Source organism: Aplysia californica, unplaced genomic scaffold (assembly GCF_000002075.1).
Source record: "Aplysia californica isolate F4 #8 unplaced genomic scaffold, AplCal3.0 scaffold00931, whole genome shotgun sequence".
Lineage (NCBI taxonomy): Eukaryota > Metazoa > Mollusca > Gastropoda > Aplysiida > Aplysiidae > Aplysia > Aplysia californica.
In genome coordinates this window covers 58297-82667 of record NW_004798201.1, presented here as the reverse complement: position 1 = coordinate 82667, position 24371 = coordinate 58297, and the positions used below count along the sequence as shown (strand labels likewise).

Below are 24371 nucleotides of genomic sequence, written 5' to 3'. Positions count from 1 at the left end.
TGAGTAAGGGAAACAATTACCTTAAAAAGTCTTGTTAAACAACAGTAAACAGAAAAAACAGAAAAGCCGCTTTAATAAGTGAAAGACAAATCTAGCCAAACTTTTAAATGTTGAAATATTAGGAAATGTTTCAAACCTCAGTAAGCCCTTGGAAAGCACATTTTTCAAAATGAACAAAATGACAGAGAGAAAATATTTTAAGCAAAATCATAATATAATATAATTGTTAGTACACCGACTACATAAATGAATCGAGATACTTGATAAATGTATATGACATAGGTGGTCCTTTGTCACTTCACTTCACGTCTTGTGCTCCCCACTATGGCAGCATTCTGCTAGTTCATAAATAAAAAAATTAGTATCAATGAACCAAAAGCAATCAACATAAAAAATAATCTTTAATATTGAATGATAACAGCCAAAGATTGTGACTTGTTGGTTACTATACATATATATACGTAGCGAAATTTGCCAGAATCGAATGATGACACCTAGGGATTATTTAATACTGAATGCATGTGAAATATTTATCAAATAATAAGCACGCTGGTATCGAATCTTTGATCTTAACGGTGTTAACTATATCGTACAAAGGATACTGATATTGAAAGCTTCGAAAGAATGACTAGTTAATGTCGTATCGAGTACTGACAAAAGTGGCATGAATAAATGGCCGGAAAGGAGGTATCGAATAATGCACTGTAATGAACTTTAGAAAGTATTGAGTAATGACAGATAGGAATGTATCACATAATGATCTCCCGTGATATCAAATAATCACAGGGTAAGGCCGGTATGTACAAATGACAGATCGGTATGGAATAAAAACGTACTAATAACAGGGAGGTATCGAATAGTGACAGAAAGAAGTATCGAATAGTGGCATGAAGAGAGGTATCGAATAGTGACAGGAAGGTATCGTTTAATGACAGGAAGAGTATCGAATACCTGGCAATGTTAGTATCGAATAATGACCTGCAAAGAGGTATCGATTAATGAACAGGCATTGGAGGTATCGAAAATTTATCGAGGATTGGAGGTATCGAATGGGTTAGGGTTAGGGTTAGGGTTAGGGGTTAGGGGTTAGGGGTTAGGGGTTAGGGGTTAGGAGGTTGAAGAACCCCATCAGTACCCTGTGAAATCTTTGTAACACCAATGACTTTAAGGATTATACCAACATTTCTGACCCGGCATCCATCCAACCCAGAAGGAAAGTCGAGCACTCTTCTGTGACGGACAAGATGAATCATGGAGGTGAGCCCCACCAAATTCTCCCAAGAGGTCAAGCTAACCAAATTTGGAATAGTTTGACCCAACGCCTGTCTACAATAGCTCCAGGAAAATGACAAACGGAGAAATACTAACATTTGTTAACGGTGTAACAGATTATGCCAGTTGACTACCATCCATATTACCAGTAAGGCGCAATCAAACAATACATGTTACTACAGTCTTGTAACCATGTCCATGACAATAAGGTGCAAATTAAGTAACCAATTTTTAAATTTTATTCTAATTTAGCCTAGAATCGAACCCATAAACCCCCCGATCCAGATTAGAACCCCGAGACCATTTGATATGTTCACAGTAATGGCCTTCCATTAAAAAGAAGTTTTATACCATCTAGCATAAGGCTTTTGTCAGAATGAGCATAGATGTGTGTTGCTCTTAGAGTATGTATCTGTATATAACTCCAAAGGTCTAGTATTTAAATTCCTGCGTGTGGTTGAATGATGCATTTGATATGTACATTTTGTCAGCTTTACTTCTCCTTTCATATTGAATTTTAATGTGAGTAATATATATGATTTAAATCTTTTTATGTATACCTGCATATTTTTTTACGGTCCTGTACAGCCAAGGAAAATTTCCCTCTGGGATAATAAAGTACTATCTTATCTTATCTTATCTTATCTTCCTGGGCACCGGGTCAACGACTTCTTCTAGTACTGGTCGCATAATGTCAAATATTAGGCGAGAGAGCTGCTAGAATGTTACAGATATAAAGCCCCCATTATGAAATGACAGGCAACAAAGTTTGAACCAACACCTCCCAGTAACAAGGCTTACACTCAACCATTAGGGTTAACTAATTTACTGAGAAAGGGTCAGTCTAAGCACTTAACTTGTCATTCTAAACCATTGTGTTTTAACGAGTCAGCTTTCGTTAAGATATTAGTTTAAATACTAGGCCTATAACTCGCCGTCGTCCAGGTAGATATACACTAATTGTTAGGCTAATGAATGACAGCGAACAGTAGCACATAGCTGCGCCGAACCGACTACATGACGCCTCATGTCACGGCTGTGCGCGGAAGCGTCATGCTCGAACCGGCTTAGCGCAGAGAACCGGCCACCTGCATTGTGCTGCATATTAGGCTATTTTGTCATTCGGCTACGTGCAAAATAAAACTATTGGTTGTGGTCGAGGCGTTACCACCTCGGTTGTGGTATTTAAGAAAAATCAAGGAGTATTTGGTCCCAGCACTTATAACTTAAACTTTTGTACATAAACATGTAAGATTACGCTGCGCGTTTTAACAATAATCAGTTTTTTTGTCCTTCCTGTAAAAATTTGCCTTTCTGCATGTAGCCAGATCGTCACATGCACAATTTTCAATTTTTGTTTTCTTTGCTTAATGAATAGTAAATAGCATGATATGTGTCTCCAATAAATATGAAGTTTGAAAGAAAAAAAAAGAAATATGTTTTAATTTAGACTGTCCAAAACAGACACCTAGATCTACAGCTGGGGAAAAAGTGTCCTGGCCATGTACATAGCACTGACCTAAAACTATAGCCGTTTTGGTTTCAGCAGGCCGTCTTGACACTGACGAAAAACCTCAACCAAACCGGCTACATGCTTCCCCGCCGCGCATCACACTCACGTTCCTTAAAAGTTTGCCCCCCCCCCCCCCCCCCCCCCCCTGAACTAGACTGAATTTAGAATTGTCATCAGTGTTCATCAAGATATAATATTATATTCAGCAATTAAATGACTTGAGGGGGGGGGCTGGGTCATAAACCTATTTCGGTAACCATGACCTTTTTAGATAAAGCCTTATATAGAAAGAAGGTATAGCAGGAAAACACAACATGTATTATGATACTAATAATGTAATTCTGATAATATTGACAATGCGAAGTATGTTAGCCACGCTGGAGGAAGAAAGCCGAAGGCCGGAAGTCGAATGTTGGTTGACATTATTTTGACAACAAACAAGGCGCCAACTATAAACATGGCGGATGTTGGTCGAACACTATCGGCATTTGATGCCCTTTTACTTCGAACCCTTCCTAATGGTAATGAATTTATATCCTTCCAAATGATGAGTTTATAGGGACGAATGAAAATAACCATAAGCCTGGCTTAGCTGAGGTTGTTCCTTTAGACACCCCCATTCCACTGATTTTGAAATTTAAAAAGGAGTCGAGGTCTTCTTCGCCACAGTCAGAGGCCTTCTCTTTTACAAATTACTGCCTTCTAATTCTTCGCCTTCAACTTCATTCACTCTAGATCTAGATCTAGACCTAGAATCTAGATCTTATTATTAATAAGAAAACATGTTAGTATTCAATACTTGATTGACTTGATAGGCTTTAACTTAGGTTCAGTCTCAATCATGCTCAGGTCGGAAGGACTTCCGTAACGAGCGACCACCCCATGATTATGATGCCCCATCAAACACAATAAAGAAGAGGCCTAATTTCCGTTCTTCTTTTGAAATGCCCTATGCCAATAATATTTTGTAGTATTCCCGCACCCTGTGCCTGTGCGAATATAATTTCATAGTATTCACACACCCTGTGTGAATAACATGATTTCTTCATAGTCATAGTATTCACACTGACACACCCTGTGTGAATAAAATTTCATAGTATTCACACACCCTGTGCGAATAAAATTTCATAGTATTCACACACACCCTGTGCGGAATAAATGTACTGTAGTCCGAGACGGCAGGCTGCCGTCGTGCAATCGTGTTGCCACCATGACCATGACTCAGGACTGACAACAAAGTCAAAGTGGGAATCAAATGACGTCAAACCAAATGGCTGTTCCTATAAATGTTGGCCAATGACATACATATGACTTTCTCTAATTATCCGCTTGTGTGTGTAAGGTGTGAACGGGGTGAGCTTGGGGGCGTGGAGGGATTTTTTTGTGATTTAGTTTGCTTTAAGGGTAACTAAGCAAAATAGGGCCAAAGTCGAGCAGTCATATTTTCTCGCAGGGTACCATTTGAAGGCAATTACAATGAAGGTCCTGGAACGTTGCTCCAACCGCAGTTGAAGCATCTGAATATAATTCAGACATCTAAAAATCTCTAGCACTAAAAAATTGCATTCGATGCAAAAAATGCTTCTTGCCAGTCCTCACAGAATGAAAGATGAGGCCGAACTCTCTGAAGTGAAAATAACCAAAATATCTCGAGAACAGAAACAGTTTGGAGAAATAGAGGTCAAGTGAAAGTTTATTTTCCAGAGCGTTCTGAGAAATAGTCACTTCGTTTAATTAATCTAGGTGGGGGGGCTCTCATGGTTTAGCGTAGACTTGAGGTTATGGTGTTTGCCTCTCATTCAATAGGATAGAGGTCTTGGGTTAAAACCTGACAGTGTGACAAAAAATTTTCTTCCCTAAAATGTTCTCCTTTCACCTCCTTTCCTGCTCAACCACGTTCTGTCGTTTGCTTTCATCTCCAACTTTTTGCCCCCCCTGCCCCCTCTCTTTCAAAGGTCCCGGGTTCGAATCCGGGTAGCGACCAAAAAATTTCTTCTTTAAAATTGTCTCCTTTCACCCCCTTTCCTGCTCTCCAGCAATGCTCTGTCGTCTGCTTTTTGCCCCCACCCCCTCACCTCCTTTGCCCCCTCCTCTGGGCTCCTGACTCTTTCTGCAGCCTTTCTACTGCTACTCCTTCGCAAAGTGTGCAGGTTATAAGGTGGTGCTATGGCTAAGGGGTAAATTTTTACTTTCACTCCCGAACACAGAGATGCACTGCTTTGGGGGTTAAACTGCAGTACTATTGTTTTCTGTGGCCACTAAAACTGTGGCAAATCAATTATTTTAAAGAAAATTTCAAATCTAACTGCAAAATATCAAATTATGGGGGGTTTTTTTTTAACTGCCCCCCCCCCAGAATATTTTTTTCTTCAGGAGAGCCTTCCCCTATTGGTCCAAAGCGCGTAAATTACTTAACTACGCAGTTAGGCTAAGTGTGATATAGCTTGATTAAAAGCATCAAATATTTAAAAAGCTTTTCATTTGCAACGGAAATGAAGTTGATGTTTGTGTTCAGCGCATCGATATAAAGTAGAAAATGGACAACTAGTAGGTAAATGTTAGACGGGAGGGAAAGTAAAAGAATACCGGCTAAAGTTAGGCCCAGTGCTGATGAAGCATTGCTCTTTCAAAGTTATTGTAAATTTTGATTTGACTACCCTGGAAAACTGTCAACTGGCTCATGAGACTCTTTTCAGTGGCTGGTTTGTCTGCTCTTTTTTACAACTAATGTAGAGCCCTTTTTTGGAGGGTGGAGGATCTCATATATATTAAAAACGAATGTTCAAACATTTAAAATACGACAGTCAAGCCTGCTGTAATGAGTAATGGCCACCTCTAAGTCTGAGACAATTTCACCTGTACAATTGACCACTTCCCCTCCTCACCCCCCCCCCCCCCCCCCCCCCATGTGTTTTTTAAAACTTTACAATGACACTGTGTAAGATGGCCACATTTCTAATGCAGCCACACTTTTCCCCAATGATTGGTGGCTGTCTTTGACAATTTTGACCGTAATTAAATTTCAATATTCTCTATGTTTAATATTATTATCATCCCATTTTATATAGATTGGGTACAGACCGTGTGGGAGCAGGATTTTGTGGACCTGAGCTCTCTCCCCGTCGCCGCTGAGGGGACTCTGGTGGAAAATGACTATTTCATTGATCAGCTTGACACCGTGAGAGAAGTCGTCAGTGCTTGGCTGCAGCTGGACAACCAGAATGACAATGGAGAAGGTAGCCTGTCTCAATACTTTCCTAATAATATAATTCCAGTGACAACAAAGTTTCTACAGTGTCGGGGCACAGAGCCTCATTCTGTGCCCTTGTTCGTCTGTCCCTGGCTAGTCAGTGTGTGCTGTCTGTCTCACCAATGATAAATTTCATCTGTCGTAAAGTTCAGTATACATCTCATGATCTTGTTATTTTGGCATTACAATTTCTCACAGAGTTGTTATAATGTTGACTTTTCATGGCGGCCAGACTTGGACATTAGTCGCTCTCTGAAAAGAAGGGACTGACTACTCCGGGGTGTTCCCCCCAAATACTTGTAGAATAAGTTGATAAACAAATATGTTTAATGGACTGGTCTATTTGGTTTGTATCGGTATTGATTACATAATGTCACTTACATACTTCAACTATACTATTCATGTCCTAAGCCTGATTACATAGGTTGTATGATCATGCATAATAGATGTATGTGATAGTCCTTTACAGGTAATAAGGTCTAATTGTGAATTCAATTTGCCTTAAGAACGAAAAACTACATCTACGTAAACAAGAGGGCAGGAGAGAGAAGAATGTTTAAACTTTAAATTATTTTTTTTCCTAACTTTAAAACTGAGCACATCATTAATTTTTCAATAACATATGGTTGTTTTTTTGCTAAGTTTTCATTACAGGTATTTATGTCTCTGTATTATTTGTCAGGTCTTTGGAGTGTTCTGGTGGAGAATGAGATACCTCACAAGAATTTGGTTGCCCTTTTGGCTTATATGACATTTCGTGCAGGACAGGTGAGGGGAAAGAAACCTTCGACTTTTTACATCCTAACTTTATTTTGTCAATATCATTGGTTTTAGCTGTTGTCATTATTTGGTTCAATGATCTACTGATCCTCACACTTTGACTCCTGTCCTGTCAAACGTCTATCGTCCTTACCTCTCCTTTTTTGCGTTTGTTATTGTCTTGTTACGCCTCTCATCTTCAGCACTTATATGACCTTATTTTGTTGCAAGTGCCGTAAAACTCTTACTTAAAGTAACATCTTCAGCACTTGTATGAAATAAATGTGGTGTGAGTGCCGTAAAGCTTTTACTAAAAAAACTAAAACCCTTAAAATGTGATCAAATACTTTATCACTGTTGTTGCTATTCATTTGGTGATGCTCTAGTTTTCACCCTTTAAATCATGGGTGGTTGGCGGGTGCTCTGGTGTGGTTTGCTCCTTCTTTCCTTTCAAACATCTATCGTCCTTGTCTCTCCTCCTTTTTTGTGTTTGATACTCTCTTGTAACACCTCTAATCTTCTGGCGCTCATACGACCTTATGCAGTTGCGAGCGCCGTAAAACCTCTACTAAAACTAAACTAAAACCCTTTAAATCTTATCTTTGGTTGTTGCTGTTATTTTTGTTGTTGTAAAGTTGTTGATCCAACGAATCAGTTGTTTTAAACCGTGACTCTTACCTTTCTTCGTTGTTGTATTTCTGTTTTTGACCCAGTGATGCTCTGGTTGTTAATATTTGATTCGCCGTTAAGTTGTTGATGTCCACGTCGACCACTGTCGCTCATTATTGTATACTTTATGTCTAGGCAATGCTCTAGTCGTTGATCTCGTGTGTTTTGTGACTTTTGATTCAGGTGTCTGTGAGTTGCAGTGAGCGTATTGCCGGCATTCTTTCTGCCTCTGTGTATCTGAAGCTGATAGCTTTACCTGGTAAGTTTTATAGTTTAGAATAATGTAGAAATGAACAGTGCACAAGAATGATTCACCTTTTTTTTTCATCAAGGCCAGCATATTCTCTTTATTTAAAAAATTAAAAGTACATAATTTGTTTTACAACTGTTATGCTTTAAAACAGTACATGAATGACATTTTATTCTATAATGTTGTAATTTGTATTTCTGTGTTCATATTTCAGGTAGCTCAGCGTTCCAGATGTATAACCCTGAGCTGTTTCTTCAAGCCTGTCGTCTGTTAAACAAATGGAACAAAACTGGTATGTTCCTAACTAAGCTGTGTACATATATTTGGTATGGAGTTTTATCTCACTTTTTGTTTTATTTAATGCAGGCTCTGCAAATCACTGTCTGTCCTATTGGAGACGGATGTTAAACTAGGAGGTCTCGCCCCTTAAATAACCTAATAGTGTTGATAGGGGCATTAAACCCATACGATTTCACCTTTTTTTCAATCACTGTTTATTTGAAAACCTTCACTGTTTATTTGAAAACCTTTATATCTGAAAATAATCTTGACAGTTTGAGATAGTTACATTCCCTGATTTTGACAATGACATGCCTGAAACAGTTTTCATAATGTTTCGCTATTTGGACCTTTTTAATTGTTTACAGCGACATTTATTCATTGCATCCTTTGGTCTTGGTAACATTTGCTGTCTGTAGTATTCATTTATGTTGTTTTGTTTGGGGTTATTTTATTTTTTTTTTTTTTCCGCAGATTTGGGAGGTGGTGGGAAGAGAAAGAAGAACAAATCCCCCGTGAAGCAGAGTCAGAAGTCTCAGAGAGGGAAAGGTCGTAAACGAGCGAAGAGAAACTCTGATCAGTCCTCTATTGAGGTAAGTTGTATGGGTCACGATAGTTTCCTTATTCAAGAAGCTGCCAAGTTGCCATAATGTAATAATGATGTTAATTATTATTACATTAATAATTGCATTCATGTAGTTCATATCCATGCTTTATTATTTATGTATGTATTTATTTATTTATTTATCATTTAATTGTTGTTTTTTTTGTTTTTTTCTTAATTATCATTAATACTGCCCTTAATCCATAAACGTGTTATCGATAAAAATAGACGGTAACATAAATGATGACACTATGAGGGGGGGGGGAGGCAATTACAGCAAATTATAGGCGATTTCCAGGTTGAGAACCATAGATATGGGGTGCATAGAAGCGGAACCAATAAATTGGCAAAAAGATATTATTAATCCGAATACAGGAAAAAAAGGCTAAAACAGCACCTGGACATGGATGGCTGGTGCCTCTATAAATAAATCATTGATGGTCTGGTCTATCCATGCTTTACAGCATGCTCTACGGGCTTCACAGCTATTATGTAGGAGCGCAGAGCCTCATTCTCTGCCCCTGTCCGTCTGTTCCTCACTAGCTATTGCTGTCCATTGATTTGTATTCGCACCTTATCCTTCATTATTATAAACTTAGGTGTACTTCTTTCAGTTAACACCACCTTGTGTCAGTTTTCACAGTCAAAGAAGTTGATCCTTTTAAAAAAAGAAACTCTTCCTTCTCATAATTATTGATTCAGCCATCCTCATTTGATAAAAATTTGCAACCCACCAAAAAAAAAAAAAAAAGAAGTATAATATTAAGCTTTATAGACTATCAATTTGTGATTATTTTTCACTTTTGTTCAGCTACGGGTTTTTTTTGGTTGTGTTTTTTTAATCAGCATTTGTACTCCTTCTTGTTCTTCCTTCGCCAGCTGTTTGACAGTCAAGACTTAGACGAGGACCATGATGACTCTGTGGAACTGACGACGGAGGAAGTCCGGAGATTAGACCTGGTGTACGCACAGCTTTTACAGGTAGTTTCCCCAATTTTGTGTGTCATCGTGAATTTTCTTTGTGGGTTTGGTACGCGTACTTTATCTTGTTTTCTTTTTTTTTAAATTCTACATCATGTTAAGAGGGAGAGGGACTTGTTTGTAAAATCAAGCCTGATTTAAACTGAAGGAATGCTTTTTGATTTTACATACAAAGAGGTGTCTTTTCAAACACATAATCTGCTGCAAGTAAGTCAGTGACTCTGATACTGTTCCCATCATGTGCTTTTTTAAAGCAAAGTATTCTTTTTATCTTGAGGGCTCCAAATGTTTAATTGTTTTACATTTTCTCCCTAAATTCTATGGCCATTTTTTAGAATTTTACTTTAATACTTTTTCAAAAGAGTCTCTACTCTCTTTTTATATTCCTGCTCTTGTGCTGCCGGGAGGGAAGCATAAAGAATTGTGTGATTGAATTTTGGAGCTTACAAATGATATCTGATTGAAGTTGGTTTATCACTTGACTGAAAAATTGTAAAGTGGGAAAATGCATGCTTAATGGGAGAGATATATGAAAATGTAAAGATCAGAAAGTTTCTCATATATTGTGTCCGAAAATGTAGTGCAAGAGGTGCAGACAGAAGTTTTATTAATTCAGTGATATGTAACTACTGTTGATCAGCTAATTAGTATGGATGAAAAGTCACATATTTGATAGATCAACAAGGAAATCTAGTTCTTCAAAGCGAGGTTAAATTTCAAACGACAGGCTATGCTGTTTGAAAAATCCTGAATTTTGCCGTATATTGGTTTGAAAATAGGCCACTTTTCCGTCAAACTAAAACTGGGTGTAATATGCATTCAAAAACTGATGCCATTTTTGAAATCTGTGACCTTGAATTAGCGTAAAACAAGTATTAAGCCTAATGCTGCAAAATTTGTGTTGACGTCTGTTATTTTTTCTGATCTCTCCCCAGGACGTGTTGCTGATCTGTGAGAAGTTTTCACTACGCCAGTCTGAGTCCACCGCTACTCAGCTGTTGGCTGTCCTGGTGACCTTGACACGCATGGAACCAGAATCTGCTCCCGTGGAAATGGGCAACTGGTACTTACAAATTTTTTTTTCCATCGCTTCTTCTTGTCTTTGTTGGTGGTTGGTGGGCTCTTTGGTGTGGGTGTGGGTCCAGCAGCTGGAATTGTTCTGTTGTCACAAATGGTCATGTTTGCACTGTACATGTATTTGTCTACGTTTCTTTGTCCTGTGATGAGAGTGATGCGGGTGGCTAATTAGACCATGTTGGTGGTTGGCGGGTGCTTTGGTGTGGTTTGCTTCTTCTTTCCTATCAAACATATATCGTCTTTATCTCCCCTCCTTCTTATTTGTGTTTGTTACTCGCTTGTAACACCTCTAATCTTCGGCACTTATATGACCTTACTGTGTTGCGAGTGCCGCAAAACTCTTACTAAAACTTTGCTAAAACAAACAAACACGATTTTTTCAATTGTTCGCAGGGACAGTCCTCGGTGTGGTACGACCACGCTGGCGTACAAGGCCATGTCGTTGTTGTGCCAGCCGTTTCATGGCCACGTGTCTGCTCTGTCGACTGATGTAAGTCTTCTGTTGTTGTGTCAATGAGAGTGATGATTATTTCATGTTTTTGATTCTGTTACCAAAATCTGTATGTTCAAAATATTTGTGGGTGGTTGGCGGGTGCTCTGGTGTGGTTTGTTTCTTCATTCCTATCAAACGTCTGTCGTCTTTATCTCCCCTCCTTCTTTTTTGTGTTTGTTACTCTCTTGTAACACCTCTAATCTTCTGGCGCTTATATGACGTTATTGTGTTGCAAGTGCCGTAAAACTCTTACTAAAACTAAAACATCAAAATATTTTTCAATGAACTTTTCTTGTTTTGGTGGTCGCACACATATCCAGAAGAAACAGGCTTGGTGGGTGGTTGGCGGGTGCTCTGGTGTGGTTTGCTCCGGTGTGGTTTGCTCCTTCTTTCCTGTCAAACATCTATCGTCCTTATCTCCCCTCCTTCTTTTTTATGTTTGTTACTCTCCTGTAACACCTCTAATCTTCTGGCGCTTATATGACCTAATGCAGTTGCAAGCGCCGTGAAACCTCTACTAAAACAAAAAATAGGCTTGCAATTTCCTTCTTAGTGTGATGCTTGCAAATTGTGAACTTACTATAGTATACAGTTTACCTTTCAGCGTTTGTAAACAAATGTAAGTTTTGCTGTAAAAGAGATTCTGCATGGTTGAACATGTTTGGTGAATAGGAGGTCATTCCTTGTTGCACAAAAAAGTGTTAGAACTAAAGTTATTCGAATTTTGTTGTTGGTTTCTGAAATTGTCCTTATTTTTCCCATTATTTCATAATATTATTGATACAAGGTGCATTAGACAACATGAGTTGGTAGCTGGCAGGTGCTCTGGTCGGGTTTGCTCCTTCTCTCCTATCAATCGTCTTTATCTGTCCTCCTTTTTTTCTTTGCAAGTTGCTCTTTTATAATATCACGACTTAATTGTGTTGCAAGTGCCGTAAAATTCTTATTAAAATTAAGACATGGTCTTTATTTAAAATTTTGAGTTCTGGTGTGTGCGTTTCTCACAGGCATTGAAAAGTTCAGGATTTTGTTGGGTGGGAACCTGTTAGCATTTGTGTTCTCTTTCTCAGGTGACCAAATTGTTGCTAGGACACGTCCTGATGATTGAGGACGGCAAGCTGTTCCCTAACCTTGTGGTGTCCGTGCTGCGCATGAGGCAGCAAGCCCTGAACTTTGTCAAGTGAGTGACTGTGCAGTGGGGCTGGGAGGAATGACTGATGATCATGATGATATTAATGATAATAATAATAATAATATAATAATAATTATAATATAAATAAAATAAATTACACTTTTTATTTGTCCCGCAAGGGCACTTTGTTTTACAATGGCAAACATACATTTACATACATAAATACATAATTATAAATACGGACATACTTTAATACATGCATAAATACATACATAAACACACGATATTACACAAATACAAAACAGTTTACAAACATGCCACTGTGCAGCGCCCTGTATTTTGAGCTAGGGTTGCCGTGTCTTTCTCAAGGACACACCCCACTGACCACCTATCTGTTCTATATATTATATTTGTGAAAGTTTGTCACTTTGGTTGATTAAAACTTCTGAACCACTTACTTAACTTTCGAATTTGAAAATATTAAAGGTGTGGTTCAGAATCATTTAAAGGATGCACAGTTATATTAACTGGCTGCTTATCTCAATTAATGGTTGTGTGTCTTCAATCTTGTTTGCAGTCTCTATTCAGACTATATTTATGACTTGCCTACTTGGAAACTGTACTGTTTGTTGATTTCTCTTTTCTCCCCCTCCACCCCCCCACTCAGACACCTATTGTTAGAGATAGGGGAGAGGTACCTCACTACAGTAAAGACGCTGATTCAGCGAATTGCCTTCAGAGTGCCAGACAAGTCGGAGTACAGATCCTATGCTGCCCAGGTGGGTGTCTGCCTCCTTCTCTTCTATCAAATGTCTTGTCTGTCGTATTTATCTCTCCTCTTTCTTTTATTTCGCTACCTTAGAATTACAAAGTTCTGTCTACTCAGTCTCTCTCTCTCTCTCTCTCTCTCTCTCTCTCTCTCTCTCTCTCTCTCTCTCTCTCTCTCTCTCTCTCTCTCTCTCTCTCAACCATCCTCCCTCCTTCTCCCCTTCCCCCCCCCTCCCTCTCCCCTTCCCCCCCCCCTCTCCTTCCCTCTCCTTCCCTCTCTCTCCCTCCCTCTTCTTCTCTGTAATGTATGACTGACGTTATGAAATGTAAAATGAGAATGAACTATTTTGCGAATGTTGAAATAACGGTTCTTTAATATCACAATTATTTCCCCTCCTTGATACGTCACATTTTGTCTCTTTTTGAATTCGCATGAGATTTCAGTGCAAAATAAACAACAATAAAATCGATTCACCGGCACACAGGCAATAAAGCGGTTGTGTGTTTTCGTCTTCTTTTCAAGTATTAATCTCTTTATAATGTCAGGCCATATGCATCCGTCACACTCTCCCTCTCCCTCTTTCTCCTCTCCCCACTCTTTCTTCCCTCCCCCCTCCCCTCACCCAAAATGCTCCATTCATTCACCATTAACAGTGAACACACGATTACTCAAAAGCCTGGCCTTCTGGTTTCATGATTCTTCTCTTACCTTCTCTCAGTCTGTCTGCGACTTGCTGGAGTGTCTACCGGACGCAGACTACGCCTCCATGCTGCAGTTGCTCAAGCGATTGTCCAAGCACAAAAAGGTAGGAACCATTTTGCTTTCGGGTAAGCGCCGCCTTCTACTTTTAGAAACAGTTGCGAGCGCCGTAAATTAAAACCTCTACTTTAAAATTTAAAAAAAAAATTTGAATGAATGAAATGAATTTGTGAACTTGGAATGAATGTTGGTAGGTATGAAATCTGCAGTTTGTGAGGTCGTAATTAAAAATAGGCAGGTGTGACATTAATTTTAAAGATATGAGTAGAATTTGGTTGATATGAAGTTATTACATAAATTTGGAAGATGAGAAGGAATATATATGAGGAAACTATAATCTATAAGCATCTCAAATTTCCCCAATGATGAGCTTCTTCTCCCCCTTCTCCCCCCCCCCCCCCCCCCCCCCCCCCCCTAGGTATGTCAGAGAAGTTTTATCCTGGATGTGATGAGCCTCTTGCTAGATCTTCCAGAGAGGAGAATGTCAGGTAAGTCGTTGTGTGTCTTGAACAGTTCACAAACAGGCGTGTTGTGTTATTATTGAATTTACAGCTAAAAAAGTACAGTTGAAATTACCGTAGACGGCCTCCCATTGTAAGGAGAAAAAGTCTCACACTTAGACAGGTAGACATCTCTCACAGTGTCATTCATCATCATCATCCAGTGCCAGATCTGCGACAGACATCGGCGATCATGGTTCTCCATTCATTCCTTTGCTCCGATGCTCTAAAAAAAAAGTGTCATTATGATGTAAAAAAAAAAAACCCAGGGAGGAGAGGGAGAGGTGATAAGAAGTAGAGCACTTTGTACAGGTGATTGTCTTATAGTATACAGGTGGTCATAGGAGCGGGTTCGACGGTAATGTGAACGTTACACTGTATTGTGATGGTTACGGATTGCTTTTGATTTTGTTTTTGGATGAGTTTTTGGCACTGCTGGGCACAAGCAGATCAGTCTGAAAGCTGTTTCTTGGCCCAGCTGTAGAGTAGGGCTGGGCAATGAGTCGCTTTAGTAAAATCCGGATAATATGTCAGTGCACCTCTTCGGTAAGTACTATGTTATGAGCTAATTCTGCAAATGGGTTAGAACCACTTCGACAAATGGGTTAGCTTCACTTCAACAAATGGGTGCACCCACTTTGGCAAACGGGTCAGGAAAGAGAGTTAAGAGTCTGAATTCGGATAATGCACTTATTGAGGATTGTCTGGTTATCCGGATTTTGCCTACCTCTACTGTAGAGTAAAGAAGATAGGACAGAAAGAAGGATATAGGGGAGAGACAGTCCTCAAAATAAATAAGTACATTAATTAACAAAGGATTAATACTTTATAACCCCTCTACAAACATTTTGAGTGCAGGTGTTTGTTTCAAATGTACTCCTCCCATCACTGGAGAGTTTGCACCTCCAGCCTGTGTGCAGCGAACCTTTTTGTTACTTTCTTAGTGCAATGAATGGGTGGTTCTTTTTTTTTTCTTTTTTTTTTTGGGGGGGGGGGGGGGGCGTTCATTTAAATTGTTGTGTTCGACAATTGTATGTATTCTGTGTGTTATGTCACAGTAGGAAAACGGCTGGCTCTGATTTCTTTTGTGTGTGGTTGGCGGGTGCTCTGGTGTTGTTTGCTTCTTTTTTTCTTATCTGACATCTATCGTCTTTATCTCCCCTTCTTCTTTTTTGGGTTTGTTACTCTCTTGTAACACCTCTAATCTTCGGCACTTGTATGACCTTATTATGTTGCAAGTGCTGTAAAACACTTACTAAAACTGGAAAAAAACCTGATTTCTTTTACTGCTGGGCCGGGGGATTTTATGTGGTGTACAGCTGATGGTGACAGGAGAAGAGGCATTGTTATGTAATGGGCTATTTTGCTGATTTGACACGTGAAGCCATTACATTGGAATGGTAAATCTGGAAAACTCTCAAGCTGCATTTTTTTGAGTAGGCTACTTATGTCAGAAGTCGGTCCATGTGAACGTAGTAGTTTGCTTGTGCAATGTCATGGCTTCAATTAGAATTTTACACTCTTTTTCCAGCTGACGTACCTGCTGAAATGGCAGAATTTGCCTCTCACAAGAGCATGATATGCATTATGCTGAGTCGATGTTCTGACATAAATGCCAGGTGGGGTTTATTCTTTGAACGCTTTTGTCGTTAGAGATTGTTTTACAATAGTTTAAAAAGAGATTGTTTTACAATAGTTTAAAAAGAGATTGTTTTACAGGAGACTGTTTTACAATAGTTTAAAAAGAGATTGTTTTACAGTAGTTTAAAAAGAGATTGTTTTACAGTAGTTTAGAAAGAGATTGTTTAACAGTAGTTTAGAAAGAGATTGTTTTACAGTAGTTTAAAAAGAGATTGTTTTACAGTAGTTTAGAAAGAGATTGTTTAACAGTAGTTTAGAAAGAGATAGTTTTACAGTAGTTTAAAAAGAGATAGTTTTACAGTAGTTTAAGAAGAGATAGTTTTACAGTAGTTTAAAAAGAGATAGTTTTACAGTAGTTTAAGAAGAGATTGTTTTACAGTAGTTTAAGAAGAGATAGTTTTACAGTAGTTTAAAAAGAGATACTTTTACAGTAGTTTAAAAAGAGATTGTTTTACAGTAGTTTAAAAAGACATTGTTTTACAGTAGTTTAGAAAGAGATTGTTTTACAGTAGTTTAGAAAGAGATAGTTTTACAGTAGTTTAAAAAGAGATTGTTTTACAGTAGTTTAAAAAGAGATTGTTTTACAGTAGTTTAAGAAGAGATAGTTTTACAGTAGTTTAAAAAGAGATAGTTTTACAGTAGTTTAAAAAGAGATAGTTTTACAGTAGTTTAAAAAGAGATTGTTTTACAGTAGTTTAGAAAGAGATTGTTTAACAGTAGTTTAAAAAGAGATAGTTTTACAGTAGTTTAAGAAGAGATAGTTTTACAGTAGTTTAGAAAGAGATTGTTTTACAGTAGTTTAAAAAGAGATAGTTTTACAGTAGTTTAAAAAGAGATTGTTTTACAGTAGTTTAGAAAGAGATTGTTTTACAGTAGTTTAAAAAGAGATAGTTTTACAGTAACTTAAAAAATCGTTTAAGAAAGTTGGTGGGTTTTCTTTCCTTGTTACTTTGATATGTTGTTCTGTTTCGCTGTCTTCCTCATCATCAGAAAATTGGTGGCGTTGTTTCTTTGCTAATAGATTGTTCTGTTTCGCTTTCTTCCTCAGCATAAAAAATTGGTCGTGTTATTTCCTAGCTAATATGTTGTTAATCTTCACGTTTTTTCTCAAGATCCTTGCTAAAATGTTATCTTCAGTTTCTTCTTCAAGATCCTTTCTAAAATGTTATCTTCAGTTTCTTCCTCAAGATCCTTTCTAAAATGTTATCCTCAGTTTCTTCTTCAAGATCCTTGCTAAAATGTTATCTTCACGTTCTTTCTCAAGATCCTTGCTAAAATGTTATATTCAATTTCTTCCTCTAGATCCTTTCTAAAATGCTTTTTATTTTCACTTTCTTCCTCAACAGTCATGCTAAAATGTTTATCTTCACGTTATTCCCCTACCTCCTTACTAAAATATTTATTATCACTTTCCTCCTCTACATCCTTACTAAAATGTTTATCGTCACTTTCTTCTTCAATATCCGCGCTGAAATGTTGTTTATCTTCACTTCCTTCTTCAGCATCAGATCGAGAGCCCTGGCTGGGTTTTCTGCCTGCACCACCTCAAAGCACACAGACATCGTTCGCACTGTAAAGGAAGTCATCACACCGATCGCTGCCTCCAACAGACCGACGGCAAAGCAATTTGTACCAACTCCATTTCTTTCCATTAAAGGTGGCACCGGTAAGACTGATGGGATCCTGTTTTTGCACTGTTATGTGGTACTGGTATATAAGAGTACTTTTCACCACACCGGTGTCTGTGGTGTAGCAGTTAGGAACTTTGCTGCTGCGTGCAGGAGACTTCAGTTTGATTCCTGAGTTGGGTGAATTTTTCTCTTAATTTTTTGTGTCTTTCTGCTGGAATGTTGTATCCCTCTCAGCCTGGGTTGGCCCTGACAGGCAGGATTAGAAGCCTACCTCCTAAATGATAAAAACTGTGTGGATTGGGGTGTTAAAAATCTTCTTTTTTTTTTTCCCCTTTTCCCCACTGCCTTGCATCCAAAACTTATAAGGTGGTGTTATGGTTCAGCTCTTTACCATGCGCATACAGGATGTTAGTTCAACTCCCTCTGTAGTCTGTGTTGTCCTTGATGGTAAAATTCAAGAAGTTTGTTGGGTTGATTCGAGGCATTACAGTCACACCAAATTTATTACAAAAAATCTATGGTTGTTAGTATTTTTAAAATTATTATTATTATTATTATTATTAAGTTGTTTTTTGGGTTTTTTAAAATTATTGTGTTACAGAAGACTCCAACAATGCAGATGGTGCTGTTGGTGATGAAGGAGGTGAGCGTCCTCAGCAGGCTCCCGATGGCACCTCCTCTGAGCAACTGGCCAATGAAACAGAAGCGCAGAGTGCGCAAACAAGCGACAGGAACGACGACGTTGCGGCTGTGGCGCCCCCTGGTGGTGCGGACGACGGCACCCCCCAAGCCTGTGTTCTCAGGTCTTTCTGTAACATGGAGCTCACCCCCGGCTTCAATCCCTGTGAGTTTTTGGGTACACAGGCGTGTGCTTGTGCTATCATTTGTGTGGGAGATTTTGTGTGATCATATGTGTGGGAGGTTTGTGTGATCATTTGTGTGGGAGATTTGTGTCATCATATGTGTGGGAGATTTGTGTGATAATATGTGTGGGAGATTTGTGTGATCATGTGTGGGAGGTTTGTGTAATCATATGGTGGGAGGTTTGTGTGGTCATATGTGTGGGAGGTTTGTGTAATCATATGTGTGGGGGATTTTTGTGATCATATGTGTGGGAGGTTTGTGTGATCATATGGTGGGAGGTTTGTGTGGTCATATGTGTGGGAGGTTTGTGTCATCATATGTGTGATCATATGTGTGGGAGATTTTTGTGGAAGATTGACAGGTGTTGAGATGTGGTCTGTTCCTACTTCTTCCAGGCTGCCAAATGTCCAGATAGTCCCGCGTTCAGGCCACTTCTGAGTTATTATTTAAAGTAATTTCAAAAATTTGAGGAGAAAAAAATGATTCACAAGGAATTTTGAAGTCATTTGAATTATTGAATGGCATTTAGAACGAAATATTTGCCCAACCCTAGGCAGAGAGACCCAAAACTCTATGGGAGCCTGGAGGACCTGCTGTGGACAGCATCTTATCGCACTAGAGACAAGGATGTTCATTTAGAGATGAACGAGAAGAATAATTGAATGTAATAATAAATGCTGTCTTTTAGTAAACCATATATGACTAGATCTATAATACATGTTTATACTTTTGGAAAAGGACACGCAGCAAATAAAAAGTATGATTGGTGTAAGATTCAGAGAACTAGGTATTGTTTGTTTTAGAGTTTTGATCATTTTGTCTGTTCAAACCTGAAACTCCCATTAGACACATTTTAACAGAATGTCTATACTTCGTAGAAACCCGAAGGAAATATTTTAGATGCAAAAAATTGCAAGATCTGTTTTCAAAAAATGTAATATTATTTAGAAAGTTTTTTTAAATTAGTTTATTTACATTAAATTTTTTGTATTTTAACCTTTAAAAAGAGGTGTAGACCAGAATCGAGCTCTGCAGTGTACTGTTGTGAACAGAACCAACCATTCTCGCGCGCCCATATGACCTTATTCAGTTGCGAGCGCCGTAAAACTCTTACTAAAACAAACCTGAAACATTGGGACGTTCCCCAGATTTGCCTGATCCAGAGGGTGTCGTCTCCATGTTTCGACGACGCGCGCAGGATTCCAAAGTGGTGGTGAGAAAATTTGCCCTCCAAGCGTTGCAGCGGGTCATTCAGTTTGAAGTGCCAGATTATCGATCCGAGGTGAGTGAAATGTTTCAGAAAAATTTTGCGTCTGTCAGTTTATTTCTTGTGAATAGTCTGCTCGGGTTGTTTTTTTTTCTTTTTCATCACAACAGATGATGCTGTTTCTACCGTAGTATTGGTCTTTGCTTTGTGTCTGGTACTGATGGCACATGTGCATGTTTAAAAGCTGTGCACAAAAGCGATACTGGTCACAGAATTTTCAACCCACTGGGGCAGTGCCACTGACTGAAGTGTCTTTAGGCCATTCCCAAAGGGGGGACATTTCTTGTTCAAGCATAGTAGAATTGTAAATGGGCTGACTCATGTCACGCTCATAACTGTGCCTGATCTACAACAGGGAACTGCTGCTTTTTCTTTCCTGATCCTTACCATTGTCATTTTCCTCTACTTCTTTTGTATGTTTGTCACTCTCTTGTGACCTGCTATTTTGGGGTGCCTTGATAGTCGAAGCAGACCTTGTGCTGTTGAAGCTAGAGAGGTGAGCAGTCTAAGTCTGATTCCCTGTAAAGACTTCTCTGTTGACACCCACCCCTTGGCGCTCATATGTCCTTATGCAGTTGCGAGCCCCGTAAACGTGTAAACGACCACCTCCTCTTTTCCTCCGTGGGTGGTTGGCGGGTGCTCTGGTGTGGATTGCTTTTTCTTTCCTATGAAACGTCTATTGTCTTTATCTCCCCTCCTTTTTTGTGTTTGTTACTCTCTTGTAGTGGGTGGTTGGCGGGTGCTCTGGTGTGGTTTGCTTCTTCTTTGCTATCAAACATCTATCGACTTTCTCTCACCTCCTTCTTTTTTGTGTTTGTTACTCTCTTGTAACACCACTAATCTTCGGCACTTATATGACCTAATTGTGTTGCAAGTGCCGTAAAGCGCTTACTTACTCATAATGTACCCAAAAAAAACCCTGGCCGTATTTGTGTTGATTTGTTTCTTTCCTCAAACTCGAACCCAGGACCTGGACGTGTTGCGGTCACGCTGCCGAGACCCGGCCCTCTCTGTGAGGAAGCAGGCGGTGCAATGTCTGGCAGAGCTGCTGGAGGCTTTCCCGACGGACGCCAATTTCCAGAAGTAGGTTGTTCCTTGTTTGTGTATAAGTACCTGCTAGGAATAGGGGGTCTCGTATGCATTAACATCTCGAGTTCTTGTGCACAGTAGAATTGTAATTGTAAATAGGATGATTCGTCAATGTCACGCTCATAACTGTGCCTGAACTGCAACAGGGAACTGCTGCTTTTTCTTTCCTAATCCTTACTATCGTCATTTTTCCTCTTCTTTTGTATGTTTGTCACACTCTTGTGATCAGCTATTTCTGGGGTGCCTTGATAGTCGAAGCAGGCTTTATGCTTTTCCTTATTGCTAGAGAGGTGAGCAGAGTAAGTCTGATTCCCTGTAAGGACTTCTCTGTTGACATCCACCCCTTGGCGCTCATATGACCTTATGCAGTTGCGAGCGCCGTAAAAACTCTACTAAAACAAAGAGCCTGTGTGTGTTCTTAGAAGTATAGAGCGGGCAGCAAAAGTGTTAATCGTGGGTCGCTGGCGGGTGCTCTTGTGTGGTTTGCTTCTTCTTTTCTATCAAACATCTATCGTCTTTATCTCCCCCTCCTTATTTTTTGTGTTTGTTACTCTCTTGTAACACCTCTAATCTTCGGCACTTACATGACCTTATTGTGTTGCAAGTGCCGTAAAACCTCAACTAAAACTAAAAGTGTTTATTGATATTTCCCCTTCCACCAGAGCCTGGGTGTTTGGCCTCATGCCACAAGTGATGGACAAAGAGACGTCTGTTCAGGAGAAGTGCTTTGATGTGCTGGAGGAGACAATCCTACAGAAGATTCAGACACGAAATAGGTGAGCGGAATTGCGGTACTTGACACTTTGCCGCCTTCTCTCACCGATTGGCGATGTTTACCACCCAGTTTCTTTGGATTTTCCCCAAAATATGATGGTGGGTGGTTGGCGGGTACTCTGGTGTGGTTTGCTTCTTCTTTTCTATCAAACATCTATTGTCCTTATCTCCCCTTTTTCTTTTTTATGTTTGTTACTCTCTTGTAACACCTCAAATCTTCTGGCGCTCATGTGACCTTATGCAGTTGCGAGCGCCGTGAAACCTCTACTAAAACTAAACTAAAATATGATGGCAAAGGGTTAAAACTTAGGTTTGCCGGGTTTTGATGATGATGATGATGATGACTTGTGTGGTTGGTAGTTCAATTGGGTTGTTAATGGGTTGGCGTTTCTTTGACATGATGCGCTAATGACATAAGTAGCTGTTGAGCACAGTTGTCTCTCTTTTGGTGGAAATAAATAACGGAGGCTGCCCACTGAGACGTGGTAACTTTTAACACCATTTTTTTCCCCCACTTGTCCTGTACCTGTCTGGTCCTTAATTTGCCTTGGGGCTATTTTCGATGATATCTATACATATTATATTTGTGATAGTTCCTCACATTGGCCGCTTAAAACTTCCCAACCACTTAACTTTCGAATTTGACAAAAATTAACGGTGGTTCAGAATCATTTAAAGGGTGCACAGTTTTATTGAGGAGCCTAAAATCACTGTAGTTTAATATTCAGTTTTTCAATAGCTCCGTTTAGATCTAATCCTGGGGAAAGTCCGTCTTCTAAGACGCCTTGGTAAACCAGCGAGATTTCTGTTCACTAGCCGTGCGCACTGATGAAAGCAGAATAGAGAATCAATTGATATATCTCTTTATCTAGACCTTCTAATTTTTTGCATCTGGCAAAAAATTTTCCTCCATTCCAGTAGAGTGTAAATATAGTAGAACAATGGCTTTCAGTTGATGTTAATGCAGCGATCATTCCTTTCATCGAAAGGGGTCCAGCTAGTTTTCCATATTTTTGACTTTCTCTTCTCTCTCTGTGTGTCTTGTTTCCTTCACGTTTATCTGTAACCACAAGGTGTTGGTAATGTATTGTATAATTTGGAATTTTTCATCGACTGGAAAGATGAATCTGCAAGCAAAACTTTCCCTTTTTTATTGTTTATCAGGAGTTCTGATGCTGCTGTTGAATGGGCTCTGCTGAACATCATTTCAAAAGAAGGAGGTGAAGCATTAAGGTAAGACTGGCAAATATTTCCAGGGACATTAAATGGTGACCTGTGCAAACTATGATTAAATATAATTATAGTTTTAAAAAGTTGTCCCAATGTAGCAATAGGATTAACACATTTGAATACCAGTTTTGAGTAATATGTTAAAGAAATATAATGTTCAGTTTGTTTAGTTATACAATTTGTTGCTTTATTTTATTTTTTTATTTTTATTTTTTTTGCATTATTTGACAATTTCATTGTTAGTATAATTGTTGGATTTTAATGTGCAATAGCCATTCATTTAAGATATTAAAGATGGCGATATAGTGGGGGTTTTATTTGTTGTTGCATGTCCCCTTTGATGGAATGTTTGCAAATAATTTTCTAACCCTATTTATTTCACTTTAGCCTCTCTTTTCCTCAAAGGGGATGATGTACAGTGTTGCAGCATGTTCACGTCATGTTGATTCTTTACTTAGTACATAGTACTAATCTGCAACTTTGAACTTTTGAGGAAGATGGGATAAAATACCTTTGCCAAGGCTAATACAATGTCCTTCATAAGGAGCCGGAAACTTTTTAGTTTTAGTGAGGTTTTACGGTCATATGAGCGCCAGGCCTGAAACAGAACTTTCAACTTTCACCTTTTTTCTAATAAAGACCAGGTTCAGAAATCATTAGCTTTCTCTGCTGGGGTTGGGGGTTTTTTCAGACGCCATCTCCAGAAAGCTTGTCAACACTGGGCCAGATTGAAAAAGTTCAAACAGTCCATGGTGTCTGCGCTGGAAAGCCACGTGGGTGGCCCAAATGATCAGGTATGTTATGTTATTTATGACACCTGAGCCAAGAAATGTGAGGTGTGCTGACAAAATGAGTTACTTCTCGGATTTCTGCTTAATGGAAATTGATACATCAACTTTGTAGGTGAAGTTGGTACAGTTTGTTAGTATGGAATACTAAAAGACATGTTAGACTTAAAGAAAATAGCGTCAGTTATCTATTTATCTATTAATCTGACCCCAGTGTCGATTTTTGGTCGATATCTCCATTCTTGGATTGCGATAAATCATTTTATCACCTCACAAATAGATATCAAACTATGATTACTGATGTCTGTTTTGAATATGGCGCTTTATGGTAATAATAATAACGATGATGACAATTTCAGAGACATATCTGAAAGTATCACACCATTTTCTCCTTTCTTTCAATCTCTCTAATCATTTGTGAGGCAGGCTCTCGTCAATTTTTGGGCATGTAGAGTTATTGGTATCATCTTAAAGCTTGTTCACTTGTCTTTATTTGGATGAAAAAAATATCCATTTATCTTGAGTACAAGTCGAGATATTTGCGAAAGAAGGAGGTGGGGGTCACTTGTTTTCAGAGGTAAAATTAGTGAGAAAATGGCCGCCAAAGATTAGTTATTTCCTTAGCTTAAGAGTCCGTGGTAACTGAACATTTACATTTTTGTGCCTTTAATCCATGTTTTTCAGTAAAATCCACACAAAAACGTTCTCTTTAAATGGCGTGAACGGTGTTGAATCAAAAATAAAAATTTTATTAAAATTCCCAAACCTGCGGGAAAATGT

The 24371-nt window shown here is 38.9% G+C and overlaps 1 protein-coding gene across 1 annotated transcript in view; it reads left to right on the top strand.

Moving 5' to 3' along the window:
* Nucleotides 1-3228: 3228 nt before the first annotated feature.
* LOC101852966 (condensin-2 complex subunit D3) overlaps nt 3229-24371 on the top strand; it is a 51744-nt gene continuing 30601 nt past the window's right edge. Inside the window, exons 1-21 of the mRNA XM_013089334.2 lie at nt 3229-3306; nt 5854-6021; nt 6718-6803; nt 7647-7722; nt 7928-8005; nt 8467-8585; nt 9476-9577; nt 10513-10640; nt 11048-11144; nt 12218-12327; nt 12947-13058; nt 13767-13853; nt 14226-14295; nt 15839-15926; nt 17451-17614; nt 18181-18423; nt 19592-19725; nt 20678-20793; nt 21462-21575; nt 22738-22806; nt 23495-23597. Coding sequence (XP_012944788.1) covers nt 3243-3306; nt 5854-6021; nt 6718-6803; nt 7647-7722; nt 7928-8005; nt 8467-8585; nt 9476-9577; nt 10513-10640; nt 11048-11144; nt 12218-12327; nt 12947-13058; nt 13767-13853; nt 14226-14295; nt 15839-15926; nt 17451-17614; nt 18181-18423; nt 19592-19725; nt 20678-20793; nt 21462-21575; nt 22738-22806; nt 23495-23597 — 2328 coding nt within the window. The 5' untranslated portion in view covers nt 3229-3242. The remainder of the gene's footprint in view (nt 3307-5853; nt 6022-6717; nt 6804-7646; nt 7723-7927; nt 8006-8466; nt 8586-9475; nt 9578-10512; nt 10641-11047; nt 11145-12217; nt 12328-12946; nt 13059-13766; nt 13854-14225; nt 14296-15838; nt 15927-17450; nt 17615-18180; nt 18424-19591; nt 19726-20677; nt 20794-21461; nt 21576-22737; nt 22807-23494; nt 23598-24371) is intronic.